At 61.3% G+C, this 27,681-nt stretch overlaps 13 protein-coding genes across 13 annotated transcripts; 7 read left to right on the top strand and 6 right to left on the bottom strand.

The window, feature by feature from the left end:
* Positions 1 to 3,265: 3,265 nt before the first annotated feature.
* COLE_07321 (uncharacterized protein) lies at positions 3,266 to 4,452 on the top strand (the record flags this gene model as incomplete). The annotated part of the gene is made up of 2 exons (XM_018420167.1): positions 3,266 to 4,156; positions 4,195 to 4,452. The coding sequence occupies 2 exons, from the start codon at positions 3,266 to 3,268 to the stop codon at positions 4,450 to 4,452; spliced, it is 1,149 nt and encodes a 382-aa protein (XP_018282222.1).
* Positions 4,453 to 5,003: 551 nt separating this feature from the next.
* Positions 5,004 to 6,175, bottom strand: COLE_07320 (uncharacterized protein; the record flags this gene model as incomplete). The annotated part of the gene is made up of 6 exons (XM_018421125.2): positions 5,004 to 5,033; positions 5,065 to 5,252; positions 5,292 to 5,534; positions 5,646 to 5,854; positions 5,905 to 6,018; positions 6,051 to 6,175. The coding sequence occupies 6 exons, from the start codon at positions 6,173 to 6,175 to the stop codon at positions 5,004 to 5,006; spliced, it is 909 nt and encodes a 302-aa protein (XP_018282223.1).
* Positions 6,176 to 7,017: 842 nt separating this feature from the next.
* COLE_07319 (uncharacterized protein) lies at positions 7,018 to 8,001 on the bottom strand (the record flags this gene model as incomplete). Its single annotated transcript, XM_018421956.2, has 1 exon — positions 7,018 to 8,001. The coding sequence occupies one exon, from the start codon at positions 7,999 to 8,001 to the stop codon at positions 7,018 to 7,020; it is 984 nt and encodes a 327-aa protein (XP_018282224.1).
* A 1,247-nt stretch (positions 8,002 to 9,248) lies between these two features.
* Positions 9,249 to 9,833, top strand: COLE_07318 (uncharacterized protein; the record flags this gene model as incomplete). Its single annotated transcript, XM_018421957.2, has 2 exons — positions 9,249 to 9,510; positions 9,541 to 9,833. 2 exons carry the CDS (start codon positions 9,249 to 9,251, stop codon positions 9,831 to 9,833), a joined length of 555 nt encoding a protein of 184 aa, XP_018282225.1.
* Positions 9,834 to 9,843: 10 nt separating this feature from the next.
* COLE_07317 (uncharacterized protein) lies at positions 9,844 to 12,449 on the bottom strand (the record flags this gene model as incomplete). Its single annotated transcript, XM_018421958.2, has 12 exons — positions 9,844 to 9,883; positions 9,915 to 10,165; positions 10,211 to 10,425; positions 10,457 to 10,611; positions 10,645 to 10,854; positions 10,887 to 10,974; positions 11,008 to 11,213; positions 11,247 to 11,327; positions 11,360 to 11,545; positions 11,580 to 11,700; positions 11,736 to 12,328; positions 12,361 to 12,449. 12 exons carry the CDS (start codon positions 12,447 to 12,449, stop codon positions 9,844 to 9,846), a joined length of 2,235 nt encoding a protein of 744 aa, XP_018282226.1.
* Positions 12,450 to 14,338: 1,889 nt separating this feature from the next.
* On the top strand, positions 14,339 to 15,618 carry COLE_07316 (uncharacterized protein; the record flags this gene model as incomplete). Its single annotated transcript, XM_018421126.2, has 2 exons — positions 14,339 to 14,470; positions 14,503 to 15,618. 2 exons carry the CDS (start codon positions 14,339 to 14,341, stop codon positions 15,616 to 15,618), a joined length of 1,248 nt encoding a protein of 415 aa, XP_018282227.1.
* Positions 15,619 to 16,020: 402 nt separating this feature from the next.
* Positions 16,021 to 16,625, top strand: COLE_07315 (uncharacterized protein; the record flags this gene model as incomplete). Its single annotated transcript, XM_018421959.2, has 3 exons — positions 16,021 to 16,364; positions 16,397 to 16,466; positions 16,497 to 16,625. 3 exons carry the CDS (start codon positions 16,021 to 16,023, stop codon positions 16,623 to 16,625), a joined length of 543 nt encoding a protein of 180 aa, XP_018282228.2.
* A 68-nt stretch (positions 16,626 to 16,693) lies between these two features.
* COLE_07314 (uncharacterized protein) lies at positions 16,694 to 17,480 on the bottom strand (the record flags this gene model as incomplete). Its single annotated transcript, XM_018425108.1, has 2 exons — positions 16,694 to 17,062; positions 17,094 to 17,480. 2 exons carry the CDS (start codon positions 17,478 to 17,480, stop codon positions 16,694 to 16,696), a joined length of 756 nt encoding a protein of 251 aa, XP_018282229.1.
* Positions 17,481 to 19,042: 1,562 nt separating this feature from the next.
* On the top strand, positions 19,043 to 19,633 carry COLE_07313 (uncharacterized protein; the record flags this gene model as incomplete). Its single annotated transcript, XM_018421960.2, has 1 exon — positions 19,043 to 19,633. The coding sequence occupies one exon, from the start codon at positions 19,043 to 19,045 to the stop codon at positions 19,631 to 19,633; it is 591 nt and encodes a 196-aa protein (XP_018282230.1).
* A 527-nt stretch (positions 19,634 to 20,160) lies between these two features.
* Positions 20,161 to 21,613, top strand: COLE_07312 (uncharacterized protein; the record flags this gene model as incomplete). Its single annotated transcript, XM_018420111.2, has 2 exons — positions 20,161 to 20,572; positions 20,604 to 21,613. The coding sequence occupies 2 exons, from the start codon at positions 20,161 to 20,163 to the stop codon at positions 21,611 to 21,613; spliced, it is 1,422 nt and encodes a 473-aa protein (XP_018282231.2).
* A 236-nt stretch (positions 21,614 to 21,849) lies between these two features.
* Positions 21,850 to 22,349, bottom strand: COLE_07311 (uncharacterized protein; the record flags this gene model as incomplete). Its single annotated transcript, XM_018425902.2, has 2 exons — positions 21,850 to 22,267; positions 22,303 to 22,349. 2 exons carry the CDS (start codon positions 22,347 to 22,349, stop codon positions 21,850 to 21,852), a joined length of 465 nt encoding a protein of 154 aa, XP_018282232.1.
* A 745-nt stretch (positions 22,350 to 23,094) lies between these two features.
* Positions 23,095 to 23,892, top strand: COLE_07310 (uncharacterized protein; the record flags this gene model as incomplete). Its single annotated transcript, XM_018421961.2, has 2 exons — positions 23,095 to 23,184; positions 23,218 to 23,892. 2 exons carry the CDS (start codon positions 23,095 to 23,097, stop codon positions 23,890 to 23,892), a joined length of 765 nt encoding a protein of 254 aa, XP_018282233.1.
* A 794-nt stretch (positions 23,893 to 24,686) lies between these two features.
* COLE_07309 (uncharacterized protein) lies at positions 24,687 to 26,322 on the bottom strand (the record flags this gene model as incomplete). Its single annotated transcript, XM_065626536.1, has 3 exons — positions 24,687 to 24,918; positions 25,024 to 25,586; positions 25,624 to 26,322. 3 exons carry the CDS (start codon positions 26,320 to 26,322, stop codon positions 24,687 to 24,689), a joined length of 1,494 nt encoding a protein of 497 aa, XP_065482153.1.
* Positions 26,323 to 27,681: the final 1,359 nt, after the last annotated feature.

The following is a 27,681-nucleotide window of genomic DNA, read 5'->3' as shown; positions in this document are numbered from 1 at the left end:
CGCGCCGCTGGCTACGATCAGCTCGATCAGCGCCTGGATGGCCAGACGGCGCGGGACGGGAAACTGAGTACTGGGGAATGTTGGGCAGGATGGGTTTCGGATGTGGACACGCTTGTTCATGGATCTGATTAGAGGTCGAGTTCGCGGTCCCGCCGGACGCTGGGCGACTGCTTGACGGTCTAAAAGGGAGCGGGGCGCATGAGAACCGCAGCTGAGTCGTGCTTCGTGGCCCGTTGGCGCCCACGCCTCGGACTGCAAGTCGGGCAGCACGTTTCCGAGAGCCTTCGCTCAGCGTATTATTGACGCGCAGCCAAGAACATGTGAGATGCGATAGGGCGGAGAGGCCTTCCGCCGGAGTAGGTCCTCCGAGCCCGATCGACTACTTGAGACTTTTGCCGATGGAACTGTAGGTTGGCAGATTAGGAGATAGATCATAGATCATGGATCGATGAGATTGAGGTTGATAAGCGCACTACTACCTGAGTAGAACGACCATGGCTGTTCTTTGACATGTGTGCCGTGATCAGGATACAGTCCATGTGCAGCAGCGTGAATAGGCTCGATCTAAGACAGGTCCCTTGTACAACTGAAGGCGCCCGACTTCCGGTGAGTGTTGTGTTGCTGTGCACGATTGAGAATGGTGGAGACATGGAGACAATGAATGATCGTGAATGATGGATGATCGAATGTCCAGTGTGTCGATGGAGAGTCAGAAGGATCATGGGATCATGGGGGGACAAAGAAACAACAGGTGGAGGGAAGGTGAAGGTGACGAAGCTTGAGAGTGTTGATAGTCGCGGTTCGTCAGTAGTGAGTGCGATCAGCGGTCCGTTCTTGGCGTGCACGAGCCTGCGGTCATCCGGCGTCTGACCCGGCATTTGCTTCCAAGTGATGGGGGTGATGGTGTGATGGGGTGAGTCAACTTGATTCACCTCGCGCCTCGTCATCCCCACAGCTCCACAGCTCACGCAGCTGCGCAGCAACCACATATCGTGATACGCGACACGTGATTTTTTGATCAACAGGTCGCGCATGCGAGATGATCGAGACGAGCCAACGGACTCTGGTTGGACACCGGTGGGAAGGGACATCGGTCAAGCGTCCATGTATACATGTACACATGTTTAAATGTATTCAGTCTTGGTCAACTGGTCAGTCACCAGCCATAGTCGTGCTAGTTGTGGACATGAACGGAGAGATACGCGCGATATGCAGATGCAATGCATGTCACGTGCTCCTGAGCTAACGGCGCACGCCAACACGACGCCCAATGCAGCTTGATAAGAGGTACACGTCATTGTATTTTGGCGCCATCACCCAACCACGGTGAGACCGCATGGAGGCATGTCACCCATCTCCCTTCTGGCCTTCTGCCCAGCATGCCCAGCTTCCTTCCGCGGGTTCCCTTTGCTCAGTGGCGTGCGTGGCGTTGTCATTTACCCTGTGGCGGAAGCGATCCGCATCCTTGGTCAGGATGGTCAGGAGTTTCAGGAGGAATGCACGTACTCCAGTATTGCCATGCACACCCCACACGCGAGCGCTGGCTTGCATACGTCCGGTCGTCGGAGCACCCGCCGAGCGCATGTCCGACAACATGATGGAAACGTCGCACTCCGGTCGTCGCGCTGGTTGCCAAGCATGCAAGCAGGCGGATGAGTGATCAGTGAGGGCGAGGGCGCATGCCAGCGATCGCCAGTTCCGGACTTCAGGGCGGCTTCCGAGGGCACCAGGACGTATCCGGCAAACTGGGCAGAGGTTGATTAGGTTGATTATAATCAGCCTGGATTAAGCCGAGGGCATATTATCACACACAACTAGTGCATGAGTGCAGTCGATCGCCCCCTCGAGCCTCGAGCCTACAAGATCGCACCCTCGCAAGCTCGCAATCTGCTGCGGACTGCGTCGCAACGTCGCCGCGCTCGTCGCCATGCATTGTAATCAGCTGATCAGCTGACGCCGGCAGTAGACCGTTTGTCACGATAGTTCAATCTGTGTCTCGACGCCATAGATCTAATAAAGCGACGGCTTCGCACATGCTCATCACGCTCATGGCTTATCGCGGGTTTGCTTGGCCGCCGCAACACGCCGCACGGCCGCACGCCGAAGGGCTCACCGCGCGGACTCATCCTGCCTGCCGTCATTGCGCACATGGCCGCCGCTTTGGGGTCCCAAGATTTACCATGCCGTAGGGCGTGATAGGGCGCTGGATGTAAGCTCTGAGCATATTGTTTGCCTGGTGTTGGTCAGAGACTCGGCAGCTCTCGGCAGAGGGGGGGGGAAAGAGAGAGAGAGAGAGAGAGAGAGAATGGCCCGACAGGCCGACAAACCGGAGCCGAGTGGGAGGCATGGGAGGGAGGCGCCGCGGGAAGGTGAGGCTTGCCATCCCAGTGAGCTAGCCAAACTAGCCAGGGTGAGGCCGGTGCTTCCCCCCCCCCCGTTGCTTCACCCGACCCGCAATCGATCACGTCCTGGATTTCGTTAGTCGTCGCTCTCTCTTCTCTCTCTCTCTCACTCCCTCGCCCTCGTCGTCGCTTTACATCATGCCTGTCGTGAGTCTCCGGCCTCGGATGAGGGTCTATCGTTCCCGCCCAGGCATGCGGCGCCATCCGGCCACCCGCTCAACTCAACACACTACTCATCCAAACCCAACCCCCACTCTCATCCATCCCAAGGGTCACGCTGACGGCAGTACATGGGTTCTTCTGGACAAGCCGCCCATGTCCCCCAGGGGGGCTCTGCCTCGCTCGCGTCCGAGGCCTACGACGCTAACGACGCCCGAGACGCCCACGACACCCGCCATACCCGCGACACCGACGACACCACGCGCCCTGTCTCAAGAGCCAGCAGCAGATTAAGTACCAACACGTTTGGCTTTACCTGTCCCACTTCGCCCAACATGAACTCTGAAGCTGAATCATGGCGTACTGCCCTTCAGTCTTCCTCACAAATCACCATCACGACCGCCGGTACCCACGGCGACTACGACGAGCAAGACTTTGACACCGAGTTCGACGAGTCTGAGCGCGACCTCGAGACTCAGGCCGCGCCGATCACCCCACCTTCCCCTGGCCCAGTCATGTCGCCAACTACCACCACTACACACACCTCCACATCCACACCCACATCCTCTTCCACCTTCACATCCACTCCGCCCGCCTCGCCGCCCATGTATGGGGCCAGCACGCGGGTGGCCAGCCTGCCCGAGCTGAGCCGCTCAACGTCAACGGTGAATCCCGCAACCCCCTCCACTATCCATTTCCCTCGCATGGATCAACCGCATGGCCCGCACGTCTTATCTAGCGGATCCAGACGATCCGTTTCGCTCTCCTCACTCAAGGAGACGCTTGCAGACGACGAAAAAGTGGTCGTCGACGACGTTGACGACAAGTGGCGACACGGCCGTTTCGTGTATCATGGCGACGGTTACCTTCCTCGGTCAAATCGCGAAATTGTCGTGTATGACGAAGGGCATGGTCACGGTCACGATCACGATCACGACCATGGTCACGGTCACGCCAACGGGCACGCGCACGGGCACGTTCACGGGCCGGGGCCTCGCAGCCAACATCACAACTATTCCACCTCCACCGCGGACGCTGGCGAATGGGAGGACATTGAAACAGATGGAAAGGAGCTTGTCTCAAAGTCGGAAGCGGAAGCGGAACCCAACGCGCCGCCCGCATGGACGACTGAGATTCCGACACCAGAGCAAGTGCGCGATGCAGCAGGATGTCACCTGCTTGACGAGTGGGGCAACACGGTGCGATTTGGCGACATGCTTCCTGGCGGACCCGCGTGGCGCTCGGCATCTCTTGCGGGCAAGCCGGTGAAAAAGGTGCTCACCCTGTTTGTGGGGCACTGGTGGTGCGGCCTGTGCCACGACTATGCGATCGTCTCCGTCGCAAAGCTCTCGCCTGCCGCGCTCATCCGCGAGGGTGTGCGCGTAGTCATCATCTCGAGTGGCAGCTGGAAAGTGATCGCAAAGTACAGAGCGACATTCGACGTCAAATTCCCCGTGTTCGTCGACAACGGCACGCGGTTGTACCGCGCACTGGGTCTCCCGAAGAGCACACCGAACCCCTTCGCCGAGGCCATGGTCAAGGACCGTCCGGCATACCACCAGCACCCATTCGCGCGGCAAATGGCAACGGGCATGGTCGTGAGTTTTCCTTTGGGGTTGTATCTGACACAAAGCGCGGCATCTTCCAGTTTGGCGGCATTCGGTTCCGGAACCCGGGAAACTTCATGCAGCTCGGCGGCGAGTTTGTCTTTGGTCTCGACTACTCGTGCGACTATGCGCACCGGATGCAGGGGCGCGGCGACCACTGCGAGGCGCCGGACGTGCTGAGCGCCGTGGGGGTGCAGAGCACGCTGGGCGCGCCGATGAGCAATACATTCGAGGAGGAGCGCGCGCAGGTCCGCCGCCGCATCCGGGCCGGGTCGCATATGTAATGTTGTAGCTTGATTCTGGGTATTTAGGGGCGCAGCAATAGATGCGATGATGCTGGGTTATCTCGTGAGCATGACACGTAAGCGGGGGTTATCGGGCGCCGGTGGATGGCAGGGTGCTTCAAGCATAGCGGGACGCGGGTCAGGTTGAGGGGCGGCGTGCGGCGGGAGCGGCGTGTCAGGGGGGAAGATGGATGGGACGGCAGACGCCGCGTCGCGTCAATCGTGAGCGCCGGCAGCGTTGGCCAGTGGCAGTGGCGATGTGGCAAGGCAAATCAAACGCCGCGGCCTGTCGATCCATTCTGATGCATGTAGACAACATTGCAACAATATGGCGTCCCGGACCGGACGCCACAGCGGTACAGCGACCTGGCGACCTGGCGGGGTAATGTCGGGCGTCCCTCTTTCCTCATTCTTTTCTCTTCTTCGTCCGATCGTCCACCTCCACCTCCACCTCCACCATCGTGTCCACCCAGTCCTTGATATTCTTCGTTTCTTCGCCTCACACCCCTCTCCTCCCTCCTCCGTCGTCCTCTGCCTCCTCCCCGAACGCATCACCGCAGCTTCTTCTTCTCGTCCGCATACTGTCGTCAGCCCTCCCCCCTCACCACTCACATCGTAAAACCCCCGCCCGCTCTTGCGCCCCAACCGGCCCTGCGCAACCATATCCTCTATCAGTCTCGACTTGGGCTCGACGAACGCGCGCGGAATCCACCCCTGGTCGGCCCGCCGCTCCCACCCCTTCCCCACCGCCGCGGCCGTATCGAGCCCGACGTAATCATACAGCTTGAACGGGCCCATGGCTGTCTCAGCTCTGCCGGCGCGTCCGCGGTGCGACTCACGATATCCCGCGCCCAGCTCCATCGCCTTGTCGATGTCGGCGACGGTCGCGTCGCCCCGCTCGACCATGCGCACCGCTTCGCGGTTGTACGCGAGCAGCAGGCGGTTGAGGATGAAGCCGGGCGTGTCTCGGCACGTTACGGGGTCTTTGCCCAGCCGGCGGGCGAAGGACAGGAGCGCGGCGTGCGTGGCGGGGCTGGTGGCGGGGGTGTGGATGACCTCGCAGAACTTCATGACGGGGACGGCTGGGGTTAGGGGCTACGAGGGAGGGAGGAGAGCAAGAGGCGTGGCGCGACGGCGGGCGAGAGAGGGAGGGATAGGAGGGGAGGAAGGAGATAGAGAGGGAGGGAACGCACGGTTCGAAAAGTGCAGTCCGCCGAACAAGGCTTTGCGCGCGTCGGAGACGTCCGCCGCAATCTCGGCGATGAGCAGCGCCGACGTGTTCGACGCGAAGAGCGTATGCGGCGCCGCGACGCGGTCCAGCGCGGCAAATAGGGCTTGCTTGAGTGCGAGGTCTTCCACGATGCTCTCGATGACGAGGTCGACGCCGGCGACGGCAGCCGCGCTGGGTGAGCACACCGCGGGACCGCAGACGCGGTCGGTGGGAGGACTCACGGATCAGTGTACGTCTGAATGCGCCCCAACACTTGCGCGACGTATGCTTGCGGCTCTTCGCCCGCCTTCTTCCCCACGCGCGCGGCGGACGCGCGGATGATGCCCAACCCGTTTCTGCGTAAGCGCGGCATGCGCACGCGACTCACGATATCGCGGCGTCGCTCACGTCGACGAGGTGCACGCGCACGCCGGCTTGCGCGCACACCTGCGCGATGCCGGCGCCCATGAGGCCGGCGCCGTACACGGCAACAGTAGAGATTTGCGTGGACATGGTGCGTAGGTGGTGCGTAGGGATGAGAGAGCGACGGCGCTGGTTATGAAGCATTGCGGGCCGGTGTAGCCGGCAGCCGGTCGCTCATGTCCGACGCATGTGATGTGGCGATCGGCGCGCGGTGGGCATGTCATGCATGTTGGCTCGGAGCAGGCAGTTGTGCCATACTGCTCGGCGCTGCATCGCTGTGCGAGCGCAACGAGCTCGCAGCAAGCGCTGAGGACCACCTGCTGCGCTCCTCCCTTGCATCACATTCCGTATCGGCTCGGCCTCGGAGTGCGCGGAGTTACGGTTTTCCGCCCAAGGCGTTTGTGCGGCGCGGAACCCCTGAGCGCACAGCGGTCCGTGCCAGACCACTCTATCGTCATCGAAGGTTTCCAGGTAACACCCCAATCAGATGCGGAACGATTCAATGCTCGCTCGACTATCGTCCGCCGACTGTTAGCGGTGCAGCACCCAAATTGGACAACCCGGGAAATCCAATAGGATTAGGCGAGAATCCAAGCCTTGCATAGTAACTCCAATTGAACTGGGCCTGAATCTTCCATGTCTGAGTCGTTTACGTAAGCGTGCGGACAGGCATGTCCTCCCTCGGCGGCCGAGCGTCGCGGCCTGCGTCGCGGCCTGCGTCGACGTCGACGTCTGCATCATGCATCGCGAGCTCCACTTCTCCTCTCCACTCGTGAGGTGGGAGCTTGAATGAATCATGAGGCGTGGAGCGTGGAGCATGGAGCATGAAGCGTAGAGCACGGACATGGCTGGCGGCGATCATTGTTTGGTTCTCGGATTGCGGAATGCATCCATTCATAAGCATTATACGACTCTAACTATCTATCTCCCGCCTACTGGCGCTGGCGTGCCCACTCGCGCTCGACGTCTGCGCGGCGCCGCTCGCTCAGGTCCCACCTCGTGCGGAGTAGCGTGTCGAGGATACCTGGCGATCCGAAGCCGTCCGAGAAACTGACGTATCCGCGGGTATGGTGCTCGAGATGCGCACGGTTGTCGAGGAAGTCGGCGAGCCACGCCGTGACGAACTTGCGGATCGGCCCGCGCTCCTCCTCCTCGATCTGCTTGTACGCGGCCTCCTTCTCCGCCGGCGAGAGCGGCTTCTCGCCGACATTCTCAAACGCCGGGCGGAAGAGCGTGGCAAAGTCGTACCCCGAGTGCTCGTACAGTCCGCCGACGGCGCCCGCGCCCGCGACCAGGAAGTGGAACGCGGCGCCGCCGCCACCGCCGCCCACTGCGGCCAAGGGCAGGAGGTAGGGACACACGATCTCGATGAAAAAGTCCACTGCGGACATGTAGCATGCCGAGATGGCCGAGGACGCGCGCGTGCTGTGGTGCACCGAGTGGCGGAGCAGCTGCATCAGCCACACCGACGGCGCGTGCAGGAGGTACCGGTGCCCGCAGTACTGCACGATCTCGTGCCCGAGCGCCATGAGAGGCAGGTTGGCGAGGAAGCGCAGCGGGTGCAGGCTGCCGCCGACGAAGGCTAGCCCGGCGAGCTCGCACGCATACATGCTCGGAAGGAGGAGGAGGATCTGGTTGCGCAGCACGGTCGGGAGGAGGTGTGTATATTGGCTTTTGCGGGTGCGGCGGACTTTTGTGGAGGGGAAGAGGTGGAGGCGGTCCATCAGTTCAAAGAGGAGGCCGACGGCGTGGAAGACGACCATTTGCACCGCCCATGTTTGGACCGAGAGGGGGAGGGAGGCGAAAGTGGGTTTGAAGGAGGGGGTTGCGGTGGCGGCGGCGGGAGAGGTGTGGTTCTGAACACCGAGATCTGGTGGCAAGGCGCCGCGCAGTGGCAACGAGGCAAAGGTGGCCATGGTGAGGAAGGAGGAGCGCGCAGAGGTGGAGGGGAGAGAGCTGGTCGGTGAGGAGGGAGGGGAGAGGTGGTGAGGAAACAGCCAGTGGCAGCGGTCACAACAGAGGACGTGTTTGTAAACTTGAAATGAGAATGGGGGGCCTCCGTCGCCATCGTCTCGCATGTAAATATCCTTCTGGACGTGTCGGCCGCCGTGGCCGCCAGCAGTCAGCCACCAGCCACAGCTGCGAGATAGGCATTCTTCGCCACCAACTTTTGTTCTGCGGCCGAGCTACGTCATTTTCCGGCCCAGTGGCGGGGGGTGATGTATCCCGTCCCTGTGATTCCTCCATTCCGTCCACGTCCACGGCCCAGAGCCTCGAGCCAAATGCTCTCTGTCCTCTGTCCCAGCCATCAGTCAGCAGCCCAGCGGCTTCGCGGGCGCAGGGCACGGCACGGACACGGGCATGAGCACGAGTCATTCGGGTCGGCTCGGGCGCGGAGGCCGAGGCTGCCGTGTCCCCAGCGTGCAAGTATGCGCGCACGAAGCCTGACCAAGCGGACTTGCCGGCCGAGGAGTCACGAGAGCGCAAGCGCGATGACGAGCACGAGGACACGCGCGAGCGAGCACTACAGCGCATGCTCCCAAGCCTGGTAGTGAAACCTCGCATGCCTCCCCTCTCCCAGTCTCTACCTGTGCGCAGCCAGACATACTTGCAACATGCATCGCATCCATGTCTCAACATCGCCTTGCACCGTGCACGGAAGCGACACAGATAGCGAGCGGAGAGATCTGACGGAGAAGCATGAAGATTGTGGAGATCAAGAGAATTTTGACTCCGGCCGCGGATCCGGTATCGTGCCTAGCACGTGTTGACCTCCTGGACAGAACGGGTGGCGCTGGTGGTGTTGTCAGCGGCGAGCGAGCGAGCGAGCAGGTAAAACTAAGCCAAGCGTGCCAAGGCCGGTCGCGCCTCTGCGCGCTCGGGGGGCACGAGCGCTCGTCGCCGCGGCCATGCTTAAGTGGGCCTAGCATCCGTCCACCGCGAATACCCCGCACCGTCCCTCGGTGAGCGAAATTCGCGGTGCGTGCATTTCGCCACTCTTTCGTCTCCAACATAGCTCGGCCATACTTTGCATCCACAATGCACATGATGCTCCATGCACGACCCCGCGCCATAAAAGAACTGACACACGGATCCGCTACCGCAGCTTGCTTCCCCCGCACAGCTCCTCCACCGCTCTCACAGCTCGCACAGCCTGCAAAGTATGCGTCTGCACGCGCTCCGAGCCACCCGACTTGGCCCCGCGCTCCGGGGCCTCGCCAGCGCATCGGCCGCCGGCCGGCGCCCCGGGCCCGATCCAGGCCTCCTCGACCCAGCCTTTTGGCGCTGCTCGCACACCTGGCGGCGCGCGGGCGTCAACACGCTCCGCTGCCTCGTGGGCTGCAGCATCGGGGACTTGGGGAGCATGGCCTACCTCCTCGCCTACCACCCGCACATGGCGATGGGCGCGACAATGGCGATCTCCAGTGCGCACCCGCACGATAAGGCTAACACAGTGTCCGCGGGCATCGCGTCCTCTGTCCTCCTCGAAACCACTATGCTGCGCTTCGGGCGCGACCGCCTGCCGTGGGTCGCGGCAGCGCGCACCGCCACGGGCATGAGCCTTGTCTCGATGCTCGCGATGGAGGGGACCGAGAACGCAGTAACGCTCGCCCTAACGGACGCGGGGACGTCGCTCGCGTCCCCCGCGTTCTGGGGAATCACGGCCCTCAGCATGGCCGCCGGCTTCGTCGCCCCGCTTCCATACAACTACATCCGCCTCAAAAAGTGGGGCCGCGCCTGCCACTAAGCACTCTATGCTACACCATACCCATGCCGAGCATGATCGCCTCCCAGCTCCTGCGGTCAGCGTAGTCAACGGCGGACGCACTCAAAGGCATACTCCGTGTCCAGCTGCGCCTGTTCCGGCATCAGCTGCGCAACCGTCCACTGGTCCAGCTGCAGCGGGACGTTGTCGACACACGACACGCCTGGAAGGAACTGCGGATTCGGGACCGCGCCCTGCCGTGCGACTTTCGCGCGCGGGCTCACCGCCGCGTCGTTGAGCGCCGCTTTGTCCGCCACTTCTTGTAGCACCCTATCGAGGTCGTCCGAGTCCACGGCCTCGGAAAGGCGCAGCGACTGCCGTCAGTGACCAAGCACACCATACACAGCACAGATACGCACGTCGATCATAGCCTCCACCGAGTGTAGCACCTTGTCCCCCACCATACCGTACATGTCGCCTTTGCCCGCGCCGAGCTCCTGTAGTGCCGCATACGCCTGCACAATCTCTGGTTGCAGGTGTGCTTTCGACGACGGGTCAAGTTTGCACTGGATGAAGACAACAAGAATCGCCGACAGCTGGTGCACGATCAGGAATTTGTTGTGCCGCAGCGCGACTGGGGTCAGATCTGCCGCACGGCCACTCACTCCGCGATGGGTTTTTCCGAACCTGACCCCGGAAATTGGACAGCATAGTTCGTGCGGCGTTCACAACCGTCGCCTGGGAGTAGTGGTAGCGCTCGTCCTTGAAGCTCAAGATGAAGAAAGGGCGGTGCAATCGCAGCACACGCTGATTGTACGAACTGCGGTCAGCTGCGCCGTTCGCCTCAGCTCACCTCTGCGTGATGCACCACGCCAGCATCTCCTCCTCGTTCAGGTTTCCGTTTAGCCGCAGTTCCATGAGCTCCTGCATGTCTTTCTGGATGTCGCGGTCGTACTCCAGCGCAGTTTCGTAAGCCAGCGTGGAAGCGTGTCGCAACGCCGCAGTAATCTTGCGCGAGTGGTCCGCCATCCTGACCTGGAATAAGGTCCAAATGATCTCGGTTCTAGCGTCAGCGCGGCCTCGCCGCAAGCTCACTTGACGCTGAGCGGCGCCGGCGTTAGCCGCTCGGGCAGCGTCAGGTCGTTCTCAAAGTAGTTTGACGGCATCGTATTGTCGTAGCTGCCTGACAGCGTCAGCGCGCCCTCCGCCGCCTCACCTATCGGGAACACGGTCGGCGGGATCGTCTGCATGTCGGAGAAGCCACAGCTGCTGAACGCGTCGGCGTACAGCGTCGCCTGGAAGATGCGCAGGGCGATTTGCCGCGCGAGATCGTTATGACCCGGCGGGAGCATCGGATCGTCGGGGAGCACGGCCGGCTTGGAGTCTGGGCCCAGACGATCGAGTTGTAATGCCTTTGCGATGCTGCCGTCAGCAGAGGTCCCCGCCAGCTCTTACCCCGCCGCGACGTCCATCCACATCCATGCGCTCGTCAGCTTGCAATATCCCGGGATGAACGCAGGGTGGCACCCGATGCCGCTGGCATTAGCACGCAGCTACTCTCCACTCACCCCGCCGGCATTCCGACGATGAGCGCCGCTAGCACCCTCATCTGCGGGAGGTACATCCACGACGCGCATGCCAGACTTGTCTCGAGCGCCTCAAACATGGATGAGGAGAGCTGGATGAGCGCCGGGGCGTCCACACGTATGCCCGGAAGCAAAGTGCGGGCCAAGGCTAGTGAATGAGATGCGGTCCTGCAATTCAGTCACGGAATGTAGTAGATCTCACCATATCATAGAGCACAGCAGGGCGAGCCACGCCGGGTCGATACCTCGCCACATGTTTGACGCACGCAGCGCTTCAAACTGCTCCACCTCGCGGCGGAAGACCCCCTCATGGATGAACGTCCCTACACGTCAGCACTGGGCAGCAGGTCGCACTCACGGCTCTGCTTTAGTTCCTTGAAGTAGTGGTCCACATTGAGCATGAGCACGTGATGGCCAGGGATGGCCTTGACGATCTCGTCCATGTCGCGCACCCAGCGGGCACTGCGCTGTTCAATGGGCACGGCACACGCCGTGATGTCCGGCCACTTGGTGCGCCGTGAGTGTGGAACCTGCCCAACCCGCACGGGACGGCGGTAAGTCGCGGCGTCCTGCGGCACCGACGCCGGGGTGACCATCTGCGGTGTGCCGTGGATCTCGTAGGGATCAACAAGATCCTCGAGATTTGAGACGGCGACTTCGAGCTCCTCGGCGCGCGTGTTCGACACCTTATCGTACGCGCGCACATCGGAGAAGCGGGGCCGCGCGAGCTCGCTGTGCGGCGACACCCCGTTCGAGTGCGGGCCGCGGCAGAAGCCCATGCGCGCCATCTCATCCACGCGCGCCTTGAGCGCCTGAAACTCGTCCTGCGTGACGAAAGTCTGTGTCGGCGGCGGCGTCGAGCCGTCGTCGTAATGGCACGCCTCGGCCTCCTTGCGCAGCACGCAGGTCGAGCATGGCTGCGCCTTGTCGCACTTGGTCTTGCGGTGTTTGCTAGTGTCAGCTTGGCACAGCGCGGACCGCACCATGGCAGACAAGAGAGGGTGGGACGCTTCCTCTTCTTGATGGGCTTGTGGTCCGGAGACGGCTTCGCGGGCGAGCTCGCCGCGGACATTGAGACGGAGTGCGCAGTCCGCAGTTTGGAAGAAATGGTGAAGGATACGCCGATTTATGATTCGAAAAGCAATGGAGCGCCGTATACGAGCGTGAAGAAGGACACGAAGACGTCAAGAGAGCAGGAGAGGGAGAAAGAAATGATGAGCAATTATGAGATGGATGAGCTTGACACATGTCCATGCCGGTCATGAAGATTAGCAGGTTCAAGCGGCTACCGAGCCGATCGGCGGGCGGAACCAAACACGCCCTGGTCAAGCCCGCTTGACCCTGGCTCACGTGACTCTAATAGGCCGGGTGCATGCTCCCGCTCACGGCAGTGACTTTGGGCGAAATCGCTACTCCGTGGATGTTGTGCCACAAGTCGACGAGCAAGTCCTCTGTACGTGGGACTCCTCACCGAACCGCTGCAACGTTGCGCCCTTCCCTGCGTGGATGACGCTGCTTGAAAGGCCGCCTTCTCGCGTCAGACTCGGTGCAGTGAAAAATGGAGAGTGGGGCAGACACGCATATTGTCAGCCCGTAATTTCTGCTGCTGCCCATGGGAGAGCCTGACGCGAGCCCTGCGCTGACCACGGTTAGCTTTCGACCGGGACCAGCGGCAGGCAATGCTCACGACTTCACATATCATCCACAGTGCTTGCCACACACACACAGGTAATGCAATTGTTGTACAACTCCTGTTACGCCTAGATGAGGCCCCGGGTTAGGGACTCTAGTCCGCGGGGCAATCTGGGCCGCCGTCCTATTGGTGAATGGGTAGACACACGAAACAATTACAATGGGGCACGTCTTCAAAGTCGAGGGAGGACATGTATATGACAGAGTATACTTGGATACAATCGGGGACAGTAGCCGAGCGAGGAGAATCAGCGTGAATGACGTACCCGGTGGTATGTTGTGACAATCGATGCCCAGTGACGCCGATGGCCATGTGGCGACGTGGTGACGGACGATCATCGCCTCACATCTGTCGCTTCACCTCTCGGCGGGAAGCGGAGGTCAAGCATGTCCCTGCCGACAGCCGTCGCCTTCCGCTCTTCTGCTCGTTGTGTGTCGTGGAGATCCTCGCTGAGACAGCTTGCAGAGCTCAGGTTTCTGATTCAATGTGTGTGCTTGAGGCGTGACTGCTCGGGAACTTGGTTTGAACAGAGATGGGAACGATACACTCAAGGGGTGGATGTCAGCTTTGGAAGCGGGCCACTTGGTTGTTCACTAGGCACTCGGCTTAAGCCTCGAGCTGGTCACGATCGTACCCGTCAGTGTCTCCGTTATTTCGTGAACTAGTACATTACTGTTGAGGTTGAACCAACCACGACGAGGGCCCCACGGAGGCCTGGCTCTCCTCATCGGATGAGTCCGACACAATATGGTAGCGCGGCAGCCACTCGGCGAGTCAGTGAAGGGGAAGTGCGGCTGTACATATTGCAGTTGTTGACCTCTGTAAGCCATAAAGACGCTCCCGTCCGATCTGTGAGCTATGAAGACGGGGCGCGTCTGAGCTAAAGCGAGGCACCTCCTCTCCCACGACTGCCATCGCACAGTCCGAGTGCAGACGAGAGAAGCGCGAACTTACCACTGTGGGTGCAGGCTCTCACCGATCCTATTCTCATTAGATCATTAGACTGTTCAGAGCCGCCAGACTTCTCCCTCGGAGGATAGTGCGGTAGGGCCTTCCGGACGCTCAGTATTATGCTTACACGTGTGGGATTGCCATAATTATCGTATTGAGACATGAATTCGGCTGTGGCCGATCCGGGCCGTCATCCGGCAACTTGGCGCACACGAGCCGGGCCTTCATTACTTAGGTGCCCACCTCCTTCACACCAACTCTGCGAACGCTACACTCTGCTCACAGCTCACGACACACCTTCCACTGCTCATCTCATCATGGCACTACCAGTACGCGACGGCACGGCGTACGGCGAGGTCCGCGCGCCGCTTGACAAGTCCAAGCTCGTTCCCTACCTCGAGGCGAATGTCAAGGGCTTCAAGGGCCCGCTGGACATCAAGCAGTTCGGGGTGCGCGAGGATGTGGGACGCGCTAACGCCAGTTCGGGCAGAGCAACCCCACCTACCTCCTCGAGACGCCCTCTAAGAGCTATGTGCTCCGCCGCGCGCCGTCGGGCAAGCTCCTGAGCTCGACAGCGCATCGCGTTGACCGAGAGTACCTCATCCTCGAGCGGATCGGCACCTGGAACGCCAAGCTGCCCGCGAGCAAGGCTGCGCTCCGCGTCCCTGTGCCCGAGGTGTACTGCCTGTGCGAAGACCGCGACATCGCCGGCGCCCCCTTCTACGTCATGGAGTACCTCAAGGGCCGCATCTTCACGGACGTGACGCTGCCATCGCTGCCGCGCGCCGAGCGCGACGCCATCTGGCAGGGGTGCGTACATGCCCTCACGCTCCTGCACGCCGTGCCGGTGGAGCAGCTTGAGATGCCGGCCTCCTTCGCACCCGACATCAATGCAAAGCCCTACTTCCCGCGCCAGGTCAAGAGCATGCTCAAGGTGAGCGCGTCCCAGGGCGCTGCGCCCGTGCCAGAGTATCCCGGGGGCGTGCTGGGCGACATCTGGGGCTCGGGCGAGCTCGTGCCGTACTACGAGAGCGGGGCCGGGCGGGTGGCCGCGGCGGACGCCGCACACGGTCCCAGCATTGTGCACGGCGACTACAAGCTCGACAACATGATATTCCACCCTACCGAGCCGCGGGTTATCGGCATCCTCGACTGGGAGCTCTGCACAGTCGGTTCGCCTCTCGCCGACCTGGGCAATATGACCATTCCGTTCAACTACCCCCCGCTGAGCGAGGAGGAGAAGGCCACGATCAGCAAGAGCGGCAGTCAACAGCTCGGCCTCGGCGGGTTGCCGTCCAGCGAGACGGGCATCCCTACCCGGGAGGACCTCGAGGCGTGGTGGGTCAAGGGCATCAACGCGGGATACACAGCCCACGGGCGGACCGGGGCGCAGTGGCAATACCCCATCCCCAACATGCCGTGGGTGCGGTCGTGGATGCTCTTCCGCCTTGCGATCATTATGCAGGGCATTGCGGCGCGCGCGGCTCTCGGCCAGGCTTCCAGCGCGTCCGCAACCGTGACGCGCGGCGGCATGGACTTCTTTGGCAAGGTCGCAATGGGCGCAAAGAATGAGAAACAGGACAGCGCACGGCTGTGATTGTAGTTGATATTTGCATGACAAGATTTTGAGATGGGCGTTTGAGGCCCGACGAAGCAGTTCTATCTCGAGGTCCTGGAACTGCACTGCCACACATCGTGTGATAGATTGGTTGGCATGCCTCAAAAGCACGCCTCGCTCTCGTGCTCGTCGCGTGCGTGACTCGCGGCGTTCGGCGGGACATTCTCGGAGGTCAGAAATATCGAGCCCTCGCTGACGAGAGTGGCGGCGATTGCCGGTGCGTCGCCGGGTTACAACCTCGGTAACCGGTTACTCCAATCTCCGCACGGCCCAAAGTTCGCTGCCGCGGCGGTTCTTGTCTCCACCTCATCACCCACAATGGCAACTGAAACTGAGCAGCGGCAACAGCAGGACACGGCGACGGACAGCCGCACGCGCACCATGGTGCCGGCAGTGGAGGAGGACACGGTGCTACTTGCGCGCTGGCTGCGCCGCATGCCGTTCGCTGGCGACACGTTCGCGTCGTCGTGCCGCGCGATCGAAGCCGAGCCGCTCCCGCCCATCAACGCCAAGGGCGGGCGCGACGCCGAGGGTTGGACCGCGGTGTACGAGGTCACCGTCAAGCCCGAGTGGGTGAACGGCATGGGGGGCCTGCACGGTGCGGCCGCTGCATGGATCGTCGACATGTTCACAAACACGTCGATCAACCGCCTCGCAACGGATACATGGAACCCGTGGGGGCCCAGCATCAACATCGAGATGAACTACTATGCGCCGGCTATGATGTACGTGGCGTACACTTACGCGCTGACAGCAGCGGGACACGGCTGCGCGTCGAGACCGTCATCGAGCGCATGGGCGCCAGTATTAGCACCTGTCGTTGTCTTGTACGTTGTTTCGTGGGCGAGCTGACGCAGATTTCGGATGCCACCACCGGCCGACGCGTTGCGGGTGGCATGCACACCACCATGCGGCCCGCAGGACGCAAGCACAATCCGAATATCCTCCTGCTCCCGGAGCGGAAGAAGCCGTTCGCCAAGCTGTAACATGACTGAGAACACGATATTGGATACATCTGGATACAATCATGGCCTTGCGTGCGCGGACGACTGACTTAGCTGATCTTATTCGGGGACTGGAGGGGTGCGACATCTGCGTCGCGCTCCTCAGCCGCCGCGGCACGCTCACGCCTTAGCTGACGCGGAAGCAGTGCGAGGCCAGCGGCGTACAACAGGATCCAAAGACCCATAACGACGCCCCAGCCGACCCTCCATCCGAACGCGGGCTTGCCGTGCCCGCGATACTGCCACTCGGTGGTAAGGCCAAGCCACGCCACAGTCCATCCGACGGCGACGACGGCGAGCCCCAGGCCCCAGTGGGCGTAGTTGCCAGGCCCACGGCGGCCGCGTTTGCGGAACAGGTGCACACACAGCCCTAGGAGGGCTTGGGCGAACACAAGAGCGAAGAACGCGACGGCCGCTTTCTGGCGTTAGCGCTGACACTACCGAGCTTACGCGGTGCGGCGTGTTGACAGGGTGCAGCGTGAAGCGCGCCCACGCAATCCCGAAGGCGGCGAGCACAAACGTGGCGGCGAGCGCCTGAACGCCCGCGTGCAGCGGGAACCACCAGCGCTTGCCGGTGAAGGCGCGGGGGGCTCGCGCGGCCATAACGCCCACGGGAAGAAGCAGCATGGTGGCGAGGGCGCCGCAGACGGCATGCGCGACGACCGCGGACCGCGGCGAGATCTTGATGCCGTAGCTCGCGTCGTCGTCTCCGGCGGCAGCAGCCGCCGCCGTAGGCTTCGGGGACGCTGCAGTGGTTGCAGGCGCGTCGTACGGCCCGTACCCGTACTGCGCGCTCGCAGCATGCAGAAGCAGAAGAAGGAGGGCAGCGCGGCGCATGGTTGTTGAGGAGGGCAGGTAGGGGTTAATGGCGAGGACGGTGAGAACGACGTTCATTATATCCTGTGGCGGAGAGCACGTCTTGCTTCTCGGGCTTCTATATGCTATCGAACGACTGCTGCGCACGCGCAACACTCCATTCCTTCTATGCTGCATCTATTAAGCTGTGGTGGGCCTTGCCCACTCCACCACTGCCGTGCGACCACTGCCTCGTAACCACTTGGAGGATCGCCGAGGCGAGATCCATATCTCGGGCAAATCTCGGACCCGCGGGGTGCAGGCACATGTGCTCTGCTAGGTGGCGAGAGCCTCCCTCGAGGGTAATGATCTCATGGCACAGGCTTGAAATAACTAGATGCCCGGCGGGCAGCGGCGCTGCGGAGTGCACAGCATTGCTATCACGGGTCAGAATCTTGCTGGTCGCGGGATGGCGTCTCGTAGCAGGGGTGGCGAGAGGAATATATCCGTGCCCACCGGCGTGCTCCGAAGGCGATGTGGCGAGCCGAACGAGTGCGGTGAACATCGCCAGATCCCCATCAGCACCCGAGCACGAGCAGTGCATGAACGCGTGCAGACTGCCTACGTTGGCCGCCGCGACGCGTGCCGAGTAGCAGGTCATCTGTCCCACATGGTCCGCGCGGTTGGCAACGAGCCAGACCCAAGTATTGCGAGCGCTTCTGGACACACCCGATACAGTGTAGTAAATTGAGCGGTGAGCGCGTCTCGTGTCACGCCTCCTCGAGGAACGTGGTTGTGCCTCGCGAGGGTCGAGATCAGGTTGTCCAGACTTATTACTGACTCTCCCGAAAGCTCAGCTTGGGAATCAAACCGCAGATCTGGGAGAGTTGCTAAGCGTCCCTCCTGCTTTAATGACGGCATGCGCCTGTCAGCACGCTACCGGTCTGCTCTCCTTGGGAACTTGCGTGACAAGTGGACAACACCTGCCTCCTGCAGCCCCTCTCAACGCTTTACAAGGCACTGATTATCCCTTATCACCTCGCCCCCTCTTATAGTCATCCCCCTGTCACCTCAGTCACGAAACGCGCCTTCGCCCTTCACCAACAACCACCCCACCACCACCCATGCCGTTAGATCTACTGATTATACTCTTCATTGCCTCATCACTCGGCCCGACGTTGCATGCAAGCTGCGTACGAGTTTTGTTTGTTGCGCGGCCAGGTCCAGCTCCACTTCGCCACTGGGCCGAAGTATCTGGTTCGCGAGACGCGTGCCTCCGATGACTACTGATGTTCATCCGACGCGAGTGGTGTTGTTGACATGATCGCGGTGCGCATCGGCGCGTCGAGACCGCGAAGGTTATAAGCAGCGTGTGTCCGACATACCGGGCCATTCCATATCTCCTCTCATCATGATCGCGCTTTGTAAGTTTCTTCTCGGCAGCACTCACCCCAGCCCTCCTTGCGCTCATCACCACTGCGGTCGCCGCACCAGCCGTTTTGAACCGCTTCGCGGCCGATGCAGTCCTCGATTCGCCAGGCTACACCAAGTGGATTGAGTCCGCAAAGCCTGGCGATATCTACCAGTACGACGGCGGCGCGATCATGTTGGAGGCCGAGGAACGCTTGCCCGGCACGACCGACAGCAAGGGCGCCAAAGACAACAAGGACAGCAAGGGGAACAGCACAATTGAGGCGCGCCGCGACTGCATCACCCGCCGGCAGCTGCAATCCAACGTGGACCGCACCGGCCTGTGGTGGAGCGCGTGGGCGCCCATCGCCGACTGCCAGACGTGCCAGGGCGGGCCATGCGACCTCGCCTTCCCGTGGCAGTGGACGGGGACGTGGCGGGTGTCAGGAGATTGGCGTGACGACGGGTGGGACGCGGTGCGAGAGGCGATCAACAACGACGGCGGCAAGAACTTCGGTTACCGTTGGGAGAAGAGTTCGTCGACGGGCGGCGAGGGGCGGTGCCAGGCTGCTGGGAGTCAGACGGTGCGTCTGTGGCACCAGGTGCGCGTGGGATGGGCCGACATTGCGCAGCGCACCATCGTCTCTAGCTCCAACTGCCCGTGGCAGCGCCAGAATGGAGATTGGCAGTTCTCGCACCTCGACCTCCTCCTCGAGGGGGGCGAGGCGCACCATGTCGGGTGCAGCTACGACGACCGAGCCGAATGCTCGCGCCCGAGGGATTAGTAGGTGGCCCACTCTCGCTGGCGAGGGCTGTTCCATGTTATGTACATGTGCAATAAACGCACTTCGTTCTTGTGTCGCGGACCTCTGTGAAGTGTCAATGCCATTATCACCAGCGCGACGCAACGTCCAGTTGCAAGGCACAGCTGCTCCATTCCACCGTATGAGCCCTCACGTCAGCAGCCATAAGCGCGTGGCGCAGATCTGCCGTGCCTGCCGAAAGTGGGGCAGGCGCGGGCTGCTGATTTCATCATTTTCGCCCACGGCCGCGACCCACGTCGGCTTTGATGTTGGCGCTGGAATGGAGAAAGGGGCTCTGGCCCACATGCACGCATGTCAGGGCATTCCCACTCACGTGTTAGGATAGCCGGCGGAGTTCTGACAAACCTGCTCGCTCGCTCGCTGGATCTCGGTCTCGGTCGGGACCTGCGCGTTCGATGGTGTGATTTCGTAGATGTGTCAGGGGGCACAGACGACGGCGACGAGCATAGAATAACACCAGAAACGGGCAGCTTGGAAACACACTCATCATGTCGTGGCTGCACAGACCGTTTGCCATCACACGCAACCCCGGAAAGAAGGAGAAAGATGCCCCAGAAAAGAGGCCGGAAGACGGCGCCATCCATGACGCCGTGTTTGGCGAGATCGACGTCGAAGCGCACGGGCCCAACTTCCGCGGCGTCGGCGCTGGCGGCGCGTTCGTCCTCATGACCAAGGCCAACTTCGGGCTGGGCGTACTTGCGATCCCCACTGTCTTCTCCATCATGGGCATCGTTCCCGGAATCCTCCTCATTGTCGGCATCGAGATCTTGCTGGCATACTGCGCCTCCTTCTTGGGTCCCTTCAAGATCCGGCATCCCGAGGTCTACGGGCTCGCGGACGCTGGCTATGTCTTCGGCGGTGCTGTCGGCCGCGAGCTACTCTACGTCATCTTTTCCATCTGTGAGTCGTACTCCAGCATCGCTGACGCTAGTCATGGTATTCTGCACGGCATCCGCCATCGTCGGCGTCTCGACCTCGCTCAACGCCATGTCGCTGCACGGCGCATGTACGGCCGTCTTCGTCGTTGTGTCCGCCGTCATGGGCTTCCTGTTCTCGTCTATCCGCACCCTATCCAAGGTCTCCTGGGTCGGCTGGGCCGGCATCGCGTCGATCGTTGCATCGGTGATCACTCTTACCGTCGCCGTCGGCGTGCAGGACCGCCCGGCGGAGGCGCCCCCCACTGGCCCTTGGGACAAGGGTTTTATGGTTGTTGCGCACCCGACGTTTGCACAGGCCATGGGCGCCATCAACATCATCCTCTTCTCGTCCTCGGCTACGCCCATGTACTTTGGCGTGCTGAGCGAAATGCGCAACCCCGCTCAGTACACGCGTGCCATGGGGTACTCGCTCACCTTCTTGACGGTTTTCTACATCGTCATCGGGAGCGTCGTGTACCACTTCTGCGGACAGTGGGTTGCGAGCCCCGCACTCGGCAGCGCCGGCCTCCTCATGAAGCGCATCTGCTACGGCATCGCATTCCCCGGCCTTCTCGCCTCCCTCACTATTTTCAACCACATTTCGGCCAAGCATCTCTTCGTCCGTCTCCTCCGCGGCTCCCATCACCTCGCTAGCAACTCCTGGACCCACTGGCTCACCTGGCTCGGTTGCACCGCGACGTCCGTCATCGTTGCATACATTATCGCTTCGGCCATCCCCATCTTTGGCTCGCTCATCGGCTTCATCGGCGCCCTTATGTGCCCCCTGGTTGCCATCATCCCCGAGCTGTGCATGTGGTTCTGCGACAACTGGGAGTGGAACGGGTGGCGCCCCGGCCCGCTCTCGCCTGCCAAGGCTGCACAAGCCGCGCTCAACTGTTTCCTCCTGCTCGTCGCCGCCCTCTTCTGCGTGGGTGGGACATACTCGGCCGTGCTGGATCTCATCAACACGACTATGGAGAACGGACCGTGGACGTGTGCCAACAACGCCGGGTCACTCATATGAGCCACAACTGACGCTCTCTTGCCCCATAGAGACGGGTCGCATAAACATAGACTTAGCATAGACCGCATTGCATTGCATCACTGTACCAAATTCGCGCTTCAGCGAGGTTTTCATCAGAACGGTTTCCTTCGTCGTGGTATCTCAGCCCGGATAGTATGCACCATCTATATCACAATTGACGCAAATTGGCTCACAATGCAAGCTTCATTTAACTACAATGTCTTTTGGACAGATTTCTAAAGGAGCATAGCAACGGCAGCACCGAGAACCAGGGTGCCCGCGGAAGCCGCCACAACACGTGAAGCCGACGACGCCGTAGTGGACGCTGGCGCAGCGGCGGCCGAGCTTGACGCGGCACTGGCTCCACCGCCGCCGCCGCCACCACCACGGCTGCCGGTCGCGCCGGGGCGGGAGTAGTTGCCAGTGGCCGAGGCGATCGCGACTCCCGCGCTCTCACAAGCACGCCGCGCCTTCTCAAACCAACTGGGCACATCCGTGTTGCACCCGGAGCGGTACAGGCACACCTTGACGCTCTGTTGGAAGTCGCCATTGCAGAGGCAGCTAGTGTCGTTCCAGTTGGCGTTCTGGCACACGGACGTGGCGTTGGCCGCCGCACACGTCAGGTGGCACGACGTGTACGTCTCGGGCTCTTGGCTGGAGTCAGCGGGGCCGGTCGGGGGGGAACGTACGCGGAGACGGCAGCGGCAAGGAGGAGGGCTGGAACGAGGAGCTTCATTGTTGTTTGGGGATGCTTGAGCTGCCAAAGCCCATTTAAACTGTCCCAGTCGGCGGCCAATATTGAGCTTGTCACGTAGATCGTGTGGTCTGTCTTGGAGGAGTCCGCCACAACACCGCTTCCACCTCGTCATATCGGCCGATATGGCATTCGTTCCGGACATCATGGTCTTGGCGTGCGTTATGGAGCCGGCTGAAACGGCGCATTATTCGATGCACGAGCACTGCCGGCACTGGCACATGCCCAGACTTGTGTGCCTGTAATAGACTAGCGTCGGGGCCGATGCTTGGCATCAGGCACGTGGGCACAAGTTATCAGATAACCTAATGTCTCGGATGACTCGCCTGCGTCGGCTCGAGCATCGGCCGGCGTGCTCTCCGCGGCGCAGCGGGCAGCGTGCTCCGAGGGCGCCAATCAAGTGTGCTCGGGGACGGGCAGATGGAGCTGCCAAGACATGCAAGACACCGACCGCATGGCTGCAAAGACAGCGGCGGCTAGCCAGGGCACGGCCGACGGGGGGTAATGTTCGTGAGCCAATCTCATGTCAAGCTTGCTCGGCGTCTCTACTATCAATGGCGTTTGCTGCGGCCGAGAAGGACGGCGAAGGCACTTGGTGCGCGAGGTTACAGACGCCTTTGGTGGAGCGGCCGAACGACGCGCCGCCATGACCCGACCAGTTGTTACAGAGCCTTCGCTCCATCTGTCATAAAACTCCTCTCGTAGGTGTCTCGCAAATCCACACACAATGCTCGCCCCTCTTTTTCTCGCACTCAGCGTCGCCGCAAACCCCGTGGCTCGGCAGAACGCCGCCACGAGCCCCATCGCAGGCTTTGTCGTAAGTCATAACCCTCCTCAGACCTGACAGAAGGTGCCCCCGCCCCGAGGCTGGAACTATGAGCAGGCGTCCGTGGGTCCATGCGGCGGCTTTGCGCCCACAAACAACCACACATACTGGGGAATGCGCGCCGACTTCCTCCTAACGGTTGCGAACGACATTTCGGACGTCCGGCTCTCGTTCTCCAAGTCCGGGGACATGAGCGACTCCGTCCTCTTCGGGCGCATCGCCAAGGCGACGGCCGGCCAGATCTGCCTCGACGACCCTGTCGACTTCGCGGCCCTAGGACTCACGCGCAGCGACGAGATTACCGTCCAGCTTGCGTACCACGACGACGTTACCGGCTCGGAGATGTACAACTGCGCGGACATCGCGTTGACTTCCGACCACGCCGATCGCGAGTGGAACATCCAGTGCCGGAACACATCGTATATCCACGTTGAGCAGGGTGAAAGCGGAAGTGGCAGCGGAAGCGTGAGTAAGCAGAAAGTAAGCCCGCTTGCCGCGGGATGGATCGGCGCGTGCGTTACTCTCGCCGTCGTCGGCCTATTGGCGCTCGCGCTCAAGTTCGGCGGGTGCCTCTTCTTCAACAGGAGTAGCTATAACCGCGCCAAGCGCCGCTCGCAGAGCCGCCAATTTGACGACAATTCGAGCGACATCAGTCTCAACACACGCCCGTCGATGCAGAAGCAGCCCGTGGGCATCTAAATAGAGGTGGCAGATGTATAGTTTTGCAGAATTGAGGGACTTTCTGGAGTTTGTCAACTCTCATTGGGTTATTAACTGGAGCAGAACATCCTTCTTGAATAACGCAGCGAAAGAAATAGGGAACATGAACGAGTTGATGGCAAAATATTGATGCACTAGTCAGTCGAGAAGCCTTCGGCGGAATGGAAGGGTGGCAGGTAGTCGGTGTCAGTGGTTAAGTCAAATATCCCCATTAATCCTACGTGCAATGTTGGAGCATCACAAGAGGCTGCCTCCTAGAGCTGTGAGGCACCGCGTGGCCTTCTCATGCTGATGCAGAGCGGTTGTGCGCACAGCTGACTGGTAAACTTTGTATTCTAACTTATTAGCGGCGCCACCAAAAGCGTCCGCTGACGTCATAGCGCCAGTTGGGATGTCCCATCCCTCGCTACTCAGCATCGTTCGATCCCAACATCCACCTCAAACGCCGGCACCCTCATCGCATTGGCCATGCCTTCAAGAGCATTGAATCAACGCGCAGAGGAAGAGTCTCTTCGCTTGACGTCGAGAACGGCCACGACAGCAACACGGCGACGGTCATTGGAATGCAAGCGGTCCTATCCCCCAACCTCAGAAGTGGACGTTTGGAGCCGATCAGCCGTATAGCTCGACGACCGGTAGCTCTGGCCTACAGGGAATGGGCCACACCTTACTGATCCGCTCTCCCTCAGACTCCCATACTGAAAATTATCATCCTAGCGTCCTTATGTGCTCTATGGGCTACTAACTGCTCCAGCTCGACCGAGTGTGCTCGGCTACTCGACAATCGGACGGACCATGAGGGGCATCTGGCTGCCGACATTCTCCTCGCCCACGACCCAAGGAAGCATGATGATGAAGTTTTTGGCTGTGATGGTTGGGGAGCTGGGCAGCATCTCGAACTGGAAGTGGCGGAGCAGTACGAACAAGATGGCCTTGATCTCCGCCAGCGCAAAACGGTACCCGATGCAGTTGCGGTTGCCGCCGTTGAAGCTCGTAATGTTGCCCCATGTGCCGGGCGCCTTGCGTGCCGGAATGCCCGGACGGTCGAAGCGGTCGGGGTTGAAGCGGTCGGCGTCGGCTCCCCAGATCTCCTTGTTGTGGTTGACTTGCATGTATCCCGTGATGATCATGTCGCCCTTCTTCATGGGGACAGAGTCGATCATTGTGCCGTCGCGCCCCTTGACAGGTGTGTGGAGCGGAAGCATGACGTCTTGCGTGACCATGCGCATCGACTCGGGAACCGGAGGGTCGAGGCGCAGCGACTCGTGGATCACGTTCTCGAGGTAGGGCAGCGTGTTGAGCTGCTCGAGGCTCGGCTCGTCGGACGCGAGCGTGTCCAGCTCCTCGCGCAGGCGCTGCTGCACGTCGGGGTTCATTGCGAGGCGGTACAGCGTCCACGTGAGGCTGTTGGACGTGGTCTCAGAGCCTGCGAGGATGAAAGTCGAGACCTGGTACGCCATCTCGGTATCGTCGAGGCGGTCGCGCGGAAGCAGGTCCTTGGCCATGTTGGCCTTGAGCATGAGGCTCAACAGGTCCTTGCCCACGAAGGTGCCCTTGTTCAAGTCGTCCTGGTGCATGGCCTCCATCTCGCGGCGCTTGCGCGCAATACACTCGCGGCCCACGCCTGACGTGCCGATGCGCGCCTGATCCGCAAGCTTGTTCCGCTTGGATGGCTGCGCGTTAGCAATGATCCATGTCGTTTATACTCACAATCACATCCAGAGCCGGGATCATCTGCTGCAGCACGCCGAACAGCGTGAGCCGCTGCAGCTCAGACATGGCGTTCCGGAACGTTGTGACGATGTGGTTGCCCGTTCGAAGGCAGCCGAACTCGTAGTCGAAGCCTGCAAGCCCAATCACGTCAAAAGTGGTGTTGATGAGGTACTTGTTCATGTTGACCTTGCGAGCGCCGGGCACGACGTCCTCGGGGCGCGGCGCGGCCGTCTCGGGGTCGTAGTACTCGGGGTCGGCGCACGCCTCCATAAGCTTGTCGCGCAGCTCGTACGCCTTGGTGAACATATGGGGGACCATGTCGCGGATCGCATCGGGGTGGAAGGCCGGGTTGAGGACGCGGCGCTGCCGCCGGTGCGTGTCGAAGTTAACGTTGAGCAAGCCGTGGCCGAGGAGGCGCGTGATCATGCGCGTCTGCGCAGGCGGCTTGATGAAGTGATCGGCGTGCTGCATGATGAAGGCCATGGCGGTCGTGTCGCTCGTCACGATCAGATTGTCACCAAGGAGAAGCTTGGCACGGACTGTTGGGCCGTACTCGTCGAACCAGGCCTGCATTACACGCCCGGTCGGGTGCGACTGCACCTTGGGGAAGTCGCCGAAGAGGAAGTGCGATGAGGGCGGGCCGGGCAGGTTGCGGTAGTGCAGCACGCGCTCACGGTAGGGGTAGCGGTAGATCATGAAGGCTGTGAAGAGGATTGTTGCGGCCACAGAGTAGAGAGCCCAGCGCGGCGCGTCGGCGAGGCCAGCCAGCATCGACGAGGAGACCGCGCCCAGAGTCACTGGGCGCAGTGGAGGAGCGTATGTGTCGGACATTGTGGCGGGGATGGGAGTATGGGCGGACGGAGGGGAAGAGACGCCCAGGCAGGCTTTTATGTGCGGGACTGACTCTCTGGCACCTGCCTCGTTCACTCCAACGATCTCTGGCGATTGCGCGACTCTCCTCTCCCTCTCTCCCTCGCTCCCTCGCTGCCGCTCTCCCTCTCGCCGTTCTGGCGTCTTGCTGAACGTCTGACGATGGCTAGCCAGACCCTCCTCTCCCCGCCGCCCTCGCAACGCCTTCAACTTGCAAACTCACACTGCTCAACCCGGCATCTGTCGTCTGCATCTGGCTTCTGGCATCTGGCATCACGGCGAATGCGCCATCCACCAGTAGCTTCTAACTCCCAGGTGTACGCCACGGCCACACCTGCCACATCGTATGCCACATCGCACGACTCGGGCCGTGCCTCCGTGACTTCAATCCTCACCCAGGACGCCAGTTGCGCAATCTTGCGTTCCGCAAACGCCGCATCGCAAACTCGTAATGGCAGTCGCAGATAGTGCCCGGCGACTGGGATCACCAGGGCGGACAGGGCATCAAGCATATTTCCGGATGCTCCGCTCGTACGAGGCGGGGCAGCTGTAGCGGATTCACGCAGTGTATTTGCGAGCCTGTTCGCCGCGATGCAGGGGCAGGCGTGGACGGAGGGCTGGGGAGTGGGGCTGGACGGATGCGGGATACGGACGAAACGCGAGACAAGGGACGCAAGAGGAACGTAGTGGATGCAGGCGTTTGGCGTCGCTATGACAACGCGTGCCGCGCGGCATGGGTGCGAGGGTGATTGATGCGTGGCTCCGACAGTGGATGCATGCTGATTGCAAGCGTGGACGCCCGGTCGCGTCAGTAGTACAGCAGGCCTGAAAGCTCGCCATCAACACCATCGTCGCCATCAACGCCAGCGGTGCCCTCGACGCCGTAGTGTCTCGGAACACCGCCCGCGTAGAACAGAACCTTCCATGCATCTGGCCCCTCGTTCCCGGCCTGGCACACACCGCACGCTCCCCTTGGCTGTGATAAAAATGCGAGATATGGCGAAATGCTCACATCATGATATGATGTCAGCCGTGCCTGGCCAGCCGGTTCCCGCATTCCATCGACCCATGTTCCATCGACCCATCGGCGGATCGGCGGGTGGCAGCGGGCTGTGGCAATGAGCTGGTTGCGACCGAGTAAAGGTCACTCACTGTGCAATGCTCTGTACAAATGAAGGATGTTGC

The sequence above is a fragment of the Cutaneotrichosporon oleaginosum genome (assembly GCF_008065305.1).
Source record: "Cutaneotrichosporon oleaginosum strain ATCC 20508 chromosome Unknown ATCC20508_contig07, whole genome shotgun sequence".
Taxonomy (NCBI): Eukaryota; Fungi; Basidiomycota; class Tremellomycetes; order Trichosporonales; family Trichosporonaceae; genus Cutaneotrichosporon; species Cutaneotrichosporon oleaginosum.
The sequence above is the reverse complement of the archived record's forward strand: the minus strand, read 5'-3'. Positions and strand labels throughout refer to the sequence as shown.